At 45.8% G+C, this 14,247-nt stretch overlaps 1 protein-coding gene across 1 annotated transcript; it reads left to right on the forward strand.

Moving 5' to 3' along the window:
• Positions 1-889: 889 nt before the first annotated feature.
• Positions 890-7,645, forward strand: TENT5A (terminal nucleotidyltransferase 5A). Its single transcript, XM_035322102.1, has 3 exons — positions 890-1,161; positions 1,331-1,828; positions 2,749-7,645. The coding sequence occupies exons 2-3, from the start codon at positions 1,394-1,396 to the stop codon at positions 3,526-3,528; spliced, it is 1,215 nt and encodes a 404-aa protein (XP_035177993.1). The 5' UTR covers positions 890-1,161; positions 1,331-1,393; the 3' UTR covers positions 3,529-7,645.
• The last annotated feature ends 6,602 nt before the right edge of the window (positions 7,646-14,247 follow it).

Consider the following 14,247-nt stretch of genomic DNA (forward strand, 5'->3'; position numbering starts at 1 on the left):
GCCCCCCCACCCCCCCCCACCGCCGCCGCCGCCGCCGCCGCCGCCACCTCCCCCACTCCGCCATTTGGCGGAGCGCCCGCTCGGAGCGGCGCACGTCACGCCGCCGCGCCCCCCCATTGGCCCCGCGCTCCGCGCGTCACAAAGCTCCGAGCGGTGACGCAACGACCCCCCCCCCCAATTCCCCCTCCCTCCCCGCGCAAGCCGCGCGCTGCGCGCAGCCCCAACACACGCACCTCGGGAGCGCGCACGGGGTGCGCGGGGGCGCGCAGCGCGACGGGACCGCCGCAAACAAATTTAGCGCTGGAGCAGGTGAAAAACGCAAAAAGGCGGAGTGGTTACGTCAAAAATAAGAGAAATTGAAGGTGAAAAAATGTTTAAAAGATTGAAAATTAGACATGTGTGTGCATTATCCTGGTATTTTTATTTTTCCGTCCGAAATCACCAGAGTTGTAATAAACGGGCAGGCTGCTTGTTATATATATATATTATTATATACATTATTATTTTCCCGGGATGCGCAGGCACAGCGCGATGCCCCTGCGCCGCCGCCGGCCGCTTTGAAAATCCCGTCGGGGATGGCGCAGCCGGGACCCCCCCCCCAAGTCCGGGATCCTCGGCATCAGCTCGCAGCGGGGCCCTGCCAAATCCCGCCGCTCTGCTGCGAAGTTTGGGACGCCCGGGAACGTCCCTGAGAACGGGGTGGTTTAGAAATTGGGGACGAAAATAAGGGGCAGCGCGGGGGGACTCCACTTGTTGCCCCCCCCACACACACACACCAGGGCGAGGGGCGGGCGGCTGCGCGGCGCTGCGCGGGATTTCCAGCGGGGCGGGGCGGCTGCGCAGCGCCGTGCCGAGCCGTGCCGAGGCGGCGGGGCGGCCCGTGGGTGCGCGCTCCGTGGGCGTGCCGGGGGCACCGGCGAGGCCGGCCATGCAGATGGAGGGGGCGGGCCGCGGGCGCCGTGACTCGGAGCCCCGGAAGAGCGGAGAAAGCCCGTATAAAAACTACTGGGGACCTTTCCCGGGCACAACTACGAAAGCTCCGGAGACGGCGGCGGCCCGCGGCGGGGGCGAGCGAGGCGGCGGGCGGCGCGGGGCGGCCTCTCCGACGGCGCGGGGCGGCCTCAGCCCCGGCGGGGGGCGAGGAGAGCGGCGGCTCTGCAGGTCCGGGCGCCTTCGTCCGCCGTGCTCGCGGGGGGCTTTCCCCCCTACCCCCCTCGGCGGGTTTTTATTTTTATTTATTTTTTACATTTTGGTTAATTTAAGGTGTGCGCAGCGGGGGCCGGGGGAGCGCCGCCGCCGCTGACCGCTCGCTTTTTGCTCTTTTCGCCAGGCGCGGAGGACGAGGGGCGCCGGGGGGGCGGTGAGGAGCCGGAGCGGTGCCATCCAGCCCAGCATGGCAGAGGACGGGCAGGCCGGTGGCTGCCCCGCCGGGAGGTACGCGGGCGGCTGCGAGAGCGCGCAGTGCAACGTGCTGAGCTGGGAGCAAGTGCAGCGCCTGGACCGCATCCTCAGCGAGACCATCCCCATCCACGGCCGCGGCAACTTCCCCACGCTGGCCATGCAGCCCCGGCAGATCGTCAAGGTGGTGCGGAGCCGGCTGGAGGAGAAGGGCATCGGGCTGAGGGACGTGCGGCTCAACGGCTCGGCCGCCAGCCACGTCCTCCACCAGGACAGCGGCCTGGGCTACAAGGACTTGGACCTCATCTTCTGCGCCGACCTCAAAGGGGAAGCCGAGTTTCAGACTGTCAAGGACGTGGTCTTGGACTGCCTCTTGGATTTCTTGCCCGAGGGGGTGAACAAGGAGAAGATCACGCCACTCACCCTCAAGGTAACACTGTGAGGAGAGGGGCAGCGTCCCCTCCTGCCCCGCTCCCTGCGACCCACGGGGACACACGGGTGACTTTCCCCCCCCCATCCTTGCACGTGAAGAAGGTCTGCGGTAAAGCAGCTGGGCTAGTGCTCCCTGGCACTGATCAGCTTCCCTCCCTCCCTGTCACTGCATTTGGTGTCACTGCATTTGCCAGCACTGTTGGTGTACCTGCTGCAGCCAAGGCTCTGCCAGCCTCCTGGCTCAGCCCTACGGCAGCCTGTGGTGCCAGACCCAGTTCATGGGGGGGCTTAGGGAGGGTTTTGTGGCTGCGGGAAGGAAGCAAGTGCTTGCACTGTGCTCTTTTGGGGGTGTTTAAATGCCCCGGTGCTGAGCCACATTCCCTCGCCACGCAGACGGCTCGCTCAGGTTAATTAGGCTGCATGCCAAATGCCTTTAAGGTTTTTAGAGGGATTTCTTGGCATATGGGGCAGATTTGCGGAAGCGGCACCACGAGAGCAGGGTCGGGGAGCGTTGAACACTTGCTGAGTTTTGTTTTTTTTTGGGGGGAGGGGAAGTGGAGACCGATAAAAAGGGTTTCTTATCTTAATTGTAGCGGTGACCTTCTGTGTGGGGGTGCACGGATATTTGGCATGCGCGCCATCGGTTTTGCGTGTAGATGTATTTAGAAGCGCTTGAAAGAAGCAGCCCTGCCAAGTACTTGCACGACAGTCCCAGGAATGTCCTCCCCTGCCATCCCCATGCAGTGACAGCACTCCGGGCTTTTACACTGAGTGTTTCTCCTCCAGTCCATACCTGCAGGCTCCTTAAAGCCTTTTCGCTCGGACGGGGTGGAGGTGGGGGAGAAGGGGAGCGGCTGCTGCTGGGGAGATCTCTCCCCTCCTTGTCTTCATTTGCTCATTTTGTCTTTCCCCTTGTAGGAAGCTTACGTGCAGAAAATGGTAAAGGTATGCAATGATTCTGACCGATGGAGTCTCATCTCCTTGTCGAACAACAGTGGCAAGAATGTGGAGCTGAAATTCGTGGACTCTCTGAGGCGGCAGTTCGAATTCAGTGTTGACTCCTTTCAAATCAAGCTGGACTCCCTGCTGCTTTTTTATGAATGCTCGGAGAACCCGATGACTGAAACATTTCACCCGACTATCATCGGTGAGAGCGTCTATGGGGATTTCCAAGAAGCTTTCGATCACCTCTGCAACAAGATAATTGCCACCAGAAACCCAGAAGAGATCCGAGGAGGGGGTCTGCTCAAGTACTGCAACCTTTTGGTAAGGGGCTTTAGGGCTGCCTCCGAGTCCGAGATTAAGTCCCTGCAGAGATACATGTGCTCGAGGTTTTTCATTGACTTCTCAGACATTGGAGAGCAGCAGAGGAAGCTGGAGTCCTACTTGCAGAACCACTTTGTGGGATTAGAGGACCGCAAGTATGACTATCTCATGACCCTCCACGGTGTGGTGAATGAGAGCACAGTGTGCCTGATGGGACATGAGAGGAGACAGACGCTGAATCTGATCACCATGCTGGCCATCCGGGTCCTAGCCGAGCAAAATATCATCCCCAATGTGGCCAATGTCACCTGCTATTACCAGCCAGCCCCATACGTAGCAGATGCTAACTTCAGCAATTACTATATTGCCCAGGTTCAGACGGTGTTCCCATGCCAGCAGCACACATACTCTACTTGGCTGCCCTGTAATTAAGGACTGAAATTAGTAGACCCGGTGGGGAGAACGTTTTCTAACGTAGAAAGGGGCCCTGCGCCCCTTTGAAATGGGGTGTTTTGTGCAATGATGATCTGCTCTGGTTTTCAAGCTTGGTAAAAGCCTGTGGTTCTTCTAATAAACAATGGGAGCATGATCTAGAAAGAACCCCAAAATAATTGGATCCTACCCCAGAGCACAAGAGGCCTGTCATTAAAAGCAACCAGCTTCCCCTGAAATAAGCGAGGGAGGAATGCTTGATGACAATATGGGTTGGCAGTATCTGCTCCCATAGCTTTGGCATAGAGAAGGTGGGAAAGCCTTATTTTCTTTTATTTTTATCCTTACTCTAGAATGGGATCTGCAAAAGGGAGAATTACGAAACAAACAAACAAACAAAAAAAAAAAACAACAAAAAGAAAAAAAATCACAAAAAACAATTCTATATATATATTCAGGAATTAAAAGTAGAGGCATAAAGCAGAGATAAGCTGAATAAAAATGTATATTGGAATTACTGCATTTGGGGCTTGCAGCAAGTGCTGTCTATGGATTGACCATGTAGAATGTATAGCTTGCTTGAATAGAGAATGCTTTACCAGAAACAGCTTGCTCCAAATGAACAGTAGTAGATTGGTACAGTTATAAAAACAGAAACACGTATGATGACAAAGTCCATTATTTCCAGCTGTGTGTGCATGCCTCACATTTTAAAAATGTGAGAATGCAGGGAAACCAGCTGTGGCAAACAAAATATGCTCAAGGACCAAAGATTTCACAAATAAGTTATCCGAGCAAAGAAGATACAGCAGAGTATATATATAAATATATATATATTAAAAAAAAAAAAAAAAAAAGATGTTGCTATATTTGTACACACCAATAGTAATCAAAAGTGCCTGATGCCTTCATAGAATTTGAAGTGAGAAAAATATAGTTTTGTGGTTTAACCATGCATTTTGTTTTATCAGGGACACAAGGATTAAAAACAAAACAAACAAAAAAACAACCATAAGCTTGTGAATAAGTGGTGGAGGAAATACCCTATTTTTTTTCTTGGCAAATACTTGTATAGAGTAAATGTTATGTCGGTGTGCTATTATCCTAGGTACGTGTGTGTGTGTGTGTATATATGTTTGTGTGTGTATATATGTACATGTTATATGTGTATATCTATATATATACACACACAATATATATTAATGTGGTCTAGGAAAATGTAGCAATTAAGGAATGTTTAAATAAAGTACTATGTGTTTTCCAGTTTGCAACAGGATGTCATAGGACAGTGGGCACCTTGCAGTGAATTTTTAACCCACACCTGAGAAATTTGGAGTAAACAAACCAGTCAGGATTAAGGTGGGATTCAGATAATGTCTTTGGTTGCAAGAACAAGGATTACAGTAATTCAGTGAGTTGCTTGTGAGCCATAATAATTCCACAAACGGAGAAACATATGACTAGCTGTTTTTTTTAACTGTTTTGTACTGTAATGCCATTTTGACATTTAACCCACTAATGTTGTGACTGCATACCTCCATGATGTGTAATTCAGTGGAACGTGGATCAAAGATAGGTTTATTTAAACCCCCTGACAGCTAAAGAATATTGTATTAGTTGGTGATCTGAACACTAATTGTTAGTATTTAAAGGAGTATTTTAATAGAATGCGTTACGCATTCCAGGACCACTAGAATTTAGTAAATGTGAAATGAACCCTTTTTAAGAGTGTTGCACGATTGCTTAAAATTATATTTTATATATATATATATTATATATATATATTTTTATGCAAATATTAAACATCTTTGATCTGGTTGTCACACTGCATTTACAATTTCAGTACTGTACTTTATTTAAATGGAATCACTTTGCATTGGAACAATAACTATTCACTTTCATTTCCTCTCCCAAAAGACCAGCAGGGGGAAAATCAAACCTCTGCTGTTGTTTTCACTTCAGTGCCATCCCTGAAGGTGTTAGATTCTTTGTTGGGCTTTGAAAACCTGATGACTAAATGACACTTGACGCTAAGATTTCACTTTTTCGTACTGAGGAAAAGAAAAAAAAAAAAAAGGGAAATCAGGCTTTTGAGAAAAAATGCGACCTGCCTCATTGCATGATCTTGTGGAGGCAGGGGCGAGGGAGGACAAGACTCGTATCCCGGCAGTGTTTTCTCTACAGAGATACTAAGGTACATCTATTTTTGTCACGCGTTGTACTTCTAACTCTGAAGGCAATCTAACAGGAACCCGATTTGTTTACTGAAGCACCTTCCCTGTGAATTCTTCAGGAAATGTAAAAGCTGTTTCATTGCCCTTTGCTATGTTTGCTCGGAGACCTTGTCCCCGCCGTCCCTTCCTCTGGTGGAGGCTGCAGCCTCCTGCAGGCTTCTTCCTCTCCCGGCCCCGGGCTGGGGGCCCGTGTCCCACCGTGTCCCGACGGTGGAGCGGGGCTGGAAGGCACTGCTCAAACCCGAGCACTGCCGGCAGCTCTGAGGAGGGTTTCTAGCGGAAGCGCTGGGGAGGGCTGGGGAAATAGGATCAGCTGGTAATGTGGTATGTCTTCTCTCGCCACAACTATTTGCAGCAAATAAATGAGTCATCCGCTCTTTCGAGGGGGTTGAGAATCTATAGCGGTGCCACAACCACAAGATGCTGATACTACATGACACAATGTATTTTATCCTTTGAAGGACCCTTTTTCCATTGCTTAGAAGAAAGTTTTGATTTACTTCCTCTCTGCTCAAATTTTATTGTGTTTTTATGATTGACAGCAGCTAGTTACCTTATAGTGCATGCAGCAGGGCTCTGAGCTAAACTGCACCTTTCAGCGTTTGCATTTTGATACATATATAATATGTTTTTATATATATTATATAGGTATTCTGGATCTGTTTTGCATATGTTAATGAGCAAGTGGTGGAACTGGTGGAGCTTTGTTCTGTCTGTGACTGGGAGTTTAAAAGGTGCCCGGTGTTAGAGGTGGGAAGAAGGCGTGAGTTCAGGCCAAGAGTAAAATAAGAACCCCTTTTCAAAGCTGGTTTATTTCTGTGGTTTGCACACCTTCCCCTCCATAAAGTCTGACTCTTTTTTAACTGTTTTTTTCCCTCCTCTTCAGCACACTGGTACTTTTAAAGTTAACAACCACATTCTTGCTTTGTAGACTTCATTTTTCCCATCCAATCAGCTGTAAGGCTACAACTTGCTACAAGAGACAGTGCCCCTTTTAAAGAGCTGAACTGATTAAAAACATTGACCTGATTACAGTAAAACTGTTTGTGCCACAGCTGAATTTATTGCGAACTAACAGGGACCTAAACTTGGTTCAATGTAGCTATCGTGAAACAACTGAGAGCTTTGAAATGGGATTTTTTTTTCCTTAGATGTAGCTGTCCCTCCAAATGCAAGAACATTTCTTCTAAAAATAGATGGGCAGTTAGAAGACCAAAAAGGTGATATTTTTCTAGTTTTATTGCACTTAAAATATTTTTTTTTGTTTTGTCTTGCACAAAGGCCTTCACACAAATCTTCTAAACACTTCTTACTAAATGCTTGGCTTGCAACATGTCAGAAACTCCTACCAGTTCAAAAGAAGCTTTTTTATTATTATTATTGAGAAAATGAAGTGTGTTAGATAAAACTGCACAGAAGAGGAAAAACTGTAACTGCATATTCAGCTCCTATTTGAATATATTCTTTTGTATGGTTTTCTTTACGCAGAGAGTTTCACTTGCGAGAAAGAAAAACTGTGTACTGTTTTGCTGTTGTCATAATGGTTTGCTAACAAAATAAATAGAAAAAACAAAACAAAACAAAAAAACTGCAAATTTCAAGACAGCTTGGCTGAAGCACTGCAGGCTCCTGCAGTCTGTAGGAGTCTGTGCAGATTTGCTTTCCCTCAGATTTCCTTACAACTGTTGCCTTCTGCAAGGCATCCTGTTGCAGCAAACTGCTCCTTGGATTGCTCTTTTGGAACATTATGACTATAGGCTTTGTCACAGAAAAAGAGCTGATGGAAAACAGGCTCTAGAGGGAACAGATTGTGAATTTTGTTTACAGCATCCAATATTTGGATTTTTTTTTGTAAATAAAAAGAAGTTATTTTTTTCTATTGATTTGTGTCTGCTGTCTTCCATGTCTGAAATAGCTCTGGCCTGCTCCTAATGAATACCAACTCGCTTTCATTAAAGAAAAGACGAGGGCACCACTTTTCCAAGAAGAGCAGCATTGGGCTGCTTTCTGATGGGAGTGCAGCCATTTTGAAAAGCCTTGCCCAAATTCAGGTCCACTGGGCCACGGAGAAGCTCCCCAGCCAGCAAAAAAACCACTTGGTCCAGATCTTGTCAGGCCATGTAAACGCTCCGAAATCTGGTGCCTTGCCCAACCAGCAGTGCTCTTGCTGCCTTCCTGGTGTAGGTAGTGGGACTGAAACCTCCTGAGGCCCTGGTGCTTGTGGATGGCAAAGTGCCCTGCCGGCAGTGTTGTGAGGGTCCTGATGCTTCCACTTCCCCTGAGGGGCAAAGGGTGCTGAGGTGGGGCCGTCTGTAGCAGAAGGGCAGGCGCTGCAGCTTGGTAGAGGGGATTCACATGCCTTTTGGACACAGCTGCTGGATCTATCCAGTTCTTCCCCCAGCCTCAACGTTTGCTCTCCTTGCCTGCCCTACAGTGCTATCCTTGTCAGCAGAGGTATTCACTGTGTTTACAGGGGAGACGTTTCTGTAATGAAGGTTAATTTCCTCAAAAGGCACTTCAAGGGAATATAAAATATTAATTTAGAATGCCCGTGGCGATACTTTTTAAGCCAGGGTGCCTCAGCCTGGCCCAGATTTGAAAAATATTGACTAAGACCCTGCAGTATGCAGCTCTTACTGGCCTCATTCATACACCACTCTCCTCTTGGAAGACTTAATGCTGGCTAAGTGCTCGCTTGAATGCGCTTATTCTAATGATGAGTGAACCTATATTCCCCTAGAAAAACAAACAAACAAACAAGCTGCTGGGGCTGCTCGTTTTTCCAGGCACAGGAGCAGTCCCCTTGCCTGGCGCTGGGGCCTTCCTGCACAGAGCCTCTTTTGAGAGGCCGGCTGGGGGAGGCCAGGCAGCGGTGCCAGAGAGGGATGCGCTCGGTGTCCCTGGCCATGCAGTGCTTCCTCCTGTTAGCTTGCCCAGCTCTAAAATATTGCAGGCAGTCTGTCTGAGGTGTCTGCAATGCCTGAAGAAGCAAGTGCAAATTGCAGGACTGGAAACTATCTAAACTCAAATGTCTTTATACGCCTCTCAAAAGGCAACCCTCAATGGGGATTGAGGATGCTCTTACACTTTGGAGCTTCTCTTCTCCTCCTCTCTTCTCCTCTCTCTCTCTCTCTCTCTTTTTTTTTTTTTTTTTTTTTTTTTTTTTTTTTTTTTGAGATGAATGCCAATTGAGTATCAGGAATGTGGTGAGTCCTCCTTCCCGTTTGGAAGAATATGATGGAGACAGCGCCAGCTGAATGCTGTGCTTCAGTATGCTGGATTTTTTTATGGAGGGAGGAGCATTGAGGACTGTGGAAGAGGGAGGGCAAAAGCAAGGTGTGAGACCCTGAGTCACCCGACTGACAACATCAGTGGGAGGATATGTTAATAGATGTTAAAGTAGAAATGGCTCAAATCTTTGTGTTCACCCTGATAAAATTAATATGATCAGGGAAGCTGTCACTTTTGAAGATAAGCAACAGTTTGTAGTTTCTCTTGGCATCAGCAAGATGTGTAGCAATATGTTTTTATTTTATTGAATTAAAAATATATATATTAAAAAAAACAAACAAAAACAAACAAACAAAAAAAAAAACAGGTTCCCCTTTGCCTGCGAATGAAGCTACGCATAGGCTAAATCAGCACTACATCCTCTAGTGAAAGTATGTGGAATCCTGGAAAGGCAATAAATTCATAATACTGAGGTCTGTATTATAAATCACCTCTTGGGAAACACCCATGAAACCTTTGCAGAGATTTTTTGTGGCACAGTTGTGTGAGTTTCATTCACAAATGTTTGTGTGGATCCAGTCATGCCTTCCTGAAACTGCCACCAGACCAATTCCTCCCATTTATTTATTTATTTATTTATAGTAAATTTCAATGCATATGGCTATCTGCCATTAGATAAAGCACAGTCTATAGCTATGAGCCATTTCATTGTGATAGTGGTCTCCCTCCTTGGAGATCTTCAAAGGCCACCTGGACGTGGGCTTGGACAGCCTGCTCTGGGTGGCCCTGCTGGAGCAGGGGTTGGAACCCTGAGGGCCCTGAGGTTGGAACTCCAGAGGGCCCTGCCAGCCTCAGCCATTCTGGGATTATGGTATTAGAACTGGTGTAGTTTTGCAGCCATCTGTAGAAGCAGCTTTGTGTGTGGGACTCTTATCTCCTCATGCATGGAGCAGCAGGACAAAATCAAAACCTGCACTTTTAGAGAAGAAATACTAAGCAGACTCATCTCCAAAACACTTACATAAACTTAAGCTACTCAGAATTATTATTATTATTATTATTTTTTTTTTGCAGATGCGCAATTCCACCATTTCCTCTGGCTGCTATTTCACCAGGGTATGCAATGCCAATACATACCAGAAAAAAAAAAAAAAATCCTTTTTCTTTATTTTTGTGGAAAAACTGTATCGCAAATGCACACTTAAATATTGTACACAAAATTTGGATATTCTCCAGGGTAAAAAGGTCTCTTAGATTTCCATAATGTCTTGAAAGGCAAAAATCTCTACTTTTCAAGAGGATATTAGGTGTAAATATACTTTCCCTTCTGTTGGAATGGTGGGTGAGAAACGTTTTTGGGTGAACAACTCTCCTGGTAATTAAATTTGTCTTTCTAATCATGGAGAAATCCAGACTGGCCAGTGCTTTTAAGAAGTAGAAGTCTCAGTATCTACCTACACAGGCTTTCTTCTCTTCAGCTTCTCCCTTGCAAGGTAAAGATTTGAGTCATTTCTAAAATGAATGCTAAAGCAAAGACAGCAACCAATAAATATGTTTTGGAGACAACTAGCTCATCCCTGCCGTTGTGCATCTCTAGTTTCCCTTCTGCCATTTGAATGAAGGGAGGTGCCTAGAGCAGGAAGTCAGGGGTTCCTGGTGGAGATGTACGTGGCTCTGCAAAGATCTCTCGTTGCACATCTTCCTTAGTGCTTCAACAGCACTTCTGTGTCTACAGTGGCTGCATGTCCTTCATTTTCACGGTGATTCCTCTGGTTGTGTCATTCCCTCAATCCAAGACATCCAAGGAGTTCCTGCAGCACATTCTGATATGGAAAAGTAATTGGATGGAAATCTTTCTATAATTGTAACTGTTCTTAATTCAACTCATGCTTTGAGGAAAAAGTAAAGCCACGGTCTTTTTGTTTGTTGGTTGGTTTTAATGTTTTACTCTTGAGTAATTTCTCTTGCTCTCACTTCTGCATTGCTCTTCTCTGTGTGTTTCTCTGCTGCCTTCTCATCCTGACTGTGGCAGCAGAAATGGAGGCAACAGCTTCATGCGCTCTTCAGATTATCAATAATCCATCTGCTTCCTGGTGCTTGAGAGCCACTGATGTGACATCCATGTTCGAAGGTTTGTTAACTAAGTTCAGCAACAGGTGTGGATTCAGAAATATTTGAAACTAAGTTTTCCATTGCCAGTTCTTCATGATACAGACAGGGATTTATGCATATGGGCTTGTACAAGCAGTTACTTGGTCATCTCAGGAAGTGCAGAGAAAGAGTTCAATGAATTAAACCTTTAGCAGATTAACAATCATGATTAAGTCAGGAAAAAAAAAGAGCACTGCAAGATGTTAATTAAAAATGTCATCATCCAAACTAGTAGAGAGTAGAGCTCTTACTCAATCTGAAGGATTCTCTTTGGGTTGTAGTAGTTTATTCACACTCTTTGCAATCCAGACACTTAGCTTTGGGCTAAAGTACCCACCGGAGAAGCATATACATTCCATCCTCCTCACCCTGTGCTTTTTCATTCGGAAAACAATGAAAACATGATATTTCTCTGCTTTGTGACAGTGTTGAGAACTATGACTTGACTGATTTTCATAAACGTTGTTTATAAGTAATTCTATAAATGTCAGCCATTGGAGGAAGTGAAACTAAGAGCTTGGGCCTTCCTTCTTGCCAGCTGTGAGCTGCTCTCTTGCCTTTTTTTTTTTTATAGAACTGTAAAACTGAATCACACAATTTTTTTTAGATTTAGCTTTCCAACTTGCTTTTCATTTCTTCCCAGCCCTCTGCCACCAATAATGTCAATTATTTAGGGCTGGGTTTTCTTGTCTGCCAAACTCATTCTGTGCCTGTGTGAGCCGAAGTCACAGTCCCCTGTGGGTGAGCGCAGAGACATTCATGCTGTGTACCAGATGCTTGGGGAGAAGCATCTGCTTTCTTGCAGCCACCGTGGGTCTTCATGTATGTCATATTTTATAAAAGTATTCAAAAATCACAGAAATTCCAAGAATTTGAAACTAACAAAATTTCACCCCAAACCTAGCAGCTCCATGGTTGTCTCCAGGGTCTTGGAGATGCCACTTGTCACCAGCTGTTATCTGCCCCCAGGAAGGATATCTTTATTTTATATGCACATGGGGGATGCAGCAGCTGCCTTGGGTCAGGCTGTTGCTGTCACTTCTCTGAAGACAACTCATTAGGAAGCAGAGCTTCTTTGGGGATGGACTGATGGTCACCTCAAAGGTAATATCCCAAGAAGAAAGAAAAAAAGGACTTCAGGTGCTGATGAAGAACTACTAGCAATCTTTCTGGCAAGTACACACAGCATGGGAGAGGCTCACCACATAATTTGAATATTTCTGGAGGGTTTGGGGGCAGTTGTCATATTTGCTGCAGATCACCTAATGTATTACTTTCATTTTAGTTGTGCTGGGTGTACATTACTGACCAATACACATGGAAATACTCTTTTAAACTGTGCTTTTTGACTGATCAGAGGATTTTCTTTATAAGTAGTTGTCCAGCCGATATTTTCCAGTGCCAGGAGCTTGTTTGCCAAGCTCTGAAGACATTCACGTGGGAGTATTTAATATCGGGTGACAATCTTTTGTCCTCTCAGAAATGCCTTCCCACAGCAATGGGAACATCCACAAATGACAGGAATGATCGGATTAAGTGCTGACTAATGCTCCAGACTCCTGAGCTAAAGCTGCTAGGGCCAAGAGCTGAGTTTTTCTTTGACTCTAACAGGCCTGTGGATGAGGCCAGAGCAGTTACGCCAGTGCTCGTAGAGGCACGCAAGGAGCACACAATGCAGATTTGACAGCTGAGCTTGACCGTAGCACTGCTTGCTAGTTCTTTGTTGTTGAATGTTTGCACTGCAATAGCAACCAAAAGGCATGACCAGGTTAGGACCCATTGTACCAGGCACTGTGCAAACAGCTGTGTGCGAATCCCTTCCCTTACAGCTTCTCCATGTGGGGCTTTCAATATGCTCATTCTTTACATGTCTTGCTATAAGTCAACTCGTTTGCTTAAGATAAGGTCTTGCTTCTCCATGAAATGGGATATACACAACAAAAAGTGTTTCCAAAGAGTCATTTTTCATGAAGTATTATTGAGTTCTGTAAATTTGTTCACTTGCTAAGAACGTCACGTCAAAATCTGAGCTTGCCTTCCTGAATTGCTGAACCCAATTTTTTAAAAGCTGTGTGCTTGATCTGATACATTTCTGTCACTGGGAACTGAAGCCAGTGGTTTCCCTATAGTTGATGCTAAAACAGGTGCATTTTCTCCCTTCCACTGAACTGCAATCACTTCAGGAGGTGAAATGAACCAACTGATGAGTAAAGTGCAGAACTATTATATGACTCCAGAGCTACAAGTAACAAACACACTGAAGAAGCTGGGCCCGTACATTGTGCCTCTTGAAGTGAGATATTTTCCTGGAAGAGTTTATTACTTTTTATTTCTATGAAGGCAATACCAAATTTTATTTATTTATTTTTATTTACTTATTTATTTATTTACTTATTTATTTAATTAGGTTGTCTACAGATAAATGCATTCGACTCAGGGATTTTCTTAACAAGCAAAAATTAAAAAGACTTAAAAGATTAAAGATCAGCTCCTGAAGGGCTACCTTCACCAGTTGGCCAGTGAATCCCCCAGATACTCACTGCCATAAACCCACAATGCCTCAGCCCTACACTGGCAGAGGGAAATCATTATCCTGGGACACAAGTCTTACTTAATGCATTACCCCTCTAGTATATCAAATTGCAATGTTCAGAAAAATCTTGATATGTTAAGCAGTTTGTACACAAAGGTTGTCAGAAAGCAGGTTTAATGATGGCAAACCACTGTATATAATGAGGTTGAGCCCTTTCTGTAATTCAACAGAATAATCTGAAACTCAGCTGTAGGCCTAGGCCTGCAGCGCTGCCCGTGAGAGCCATGGGCTCTGGTTATGGGGTGGTCTGTGTTTCCATCTTCATTCCATATTCTCAGGGTTTACAGCCTGGCTGTAAAATACCCATCACGAACTGGGTGAGTCCACGTGTGGTTTAAACCCACAGAAGGCAAGAAATTCAGAATTTGGGTTGGAACACCCCATTCTACCTCCCCGCCAGGCTCTCATATCATGCTGTGCTGCCTATCAGGAAGGCCTCTGGCCTGTGGAGATCTCCTTCATGCAGTCTGCAGCTCTTTGCAGTACAATTGTTGGTTAGTATGAGATACT

The sequence above is a fragment of the Oxyura jamaicensis genome, chromosome 3, assembly GCF_011077185.1.
Source record: "Oxyura jamaicensis isolate SHBP4307 breed ruddy duck chromosome 3, BPBGC_Ojam_1.0, whole genome shotgun sequence".
NCBI lineage: Eukaryota > Metazoa > Chordata > Aves > Anseriformes > Anatidae > Oxyura > Oxyura jamaicensis.

Coding starts and splice junctions, on each gene's coding strand:
- TENT5A (XM_035322102.1), top strand. CDS start 1,394: ATGGCAGAGGACGGGCAGGCCGGTGGCTGCCCCGCCGGGAGGTACGCG. Junction 1,829..2,748: donor TCACGCCACTCACCCTCAAG/GTAACACTGTGA, acceptor TTCCCCTTGTAG/GAAGCTTACGTGCAGAAAAT.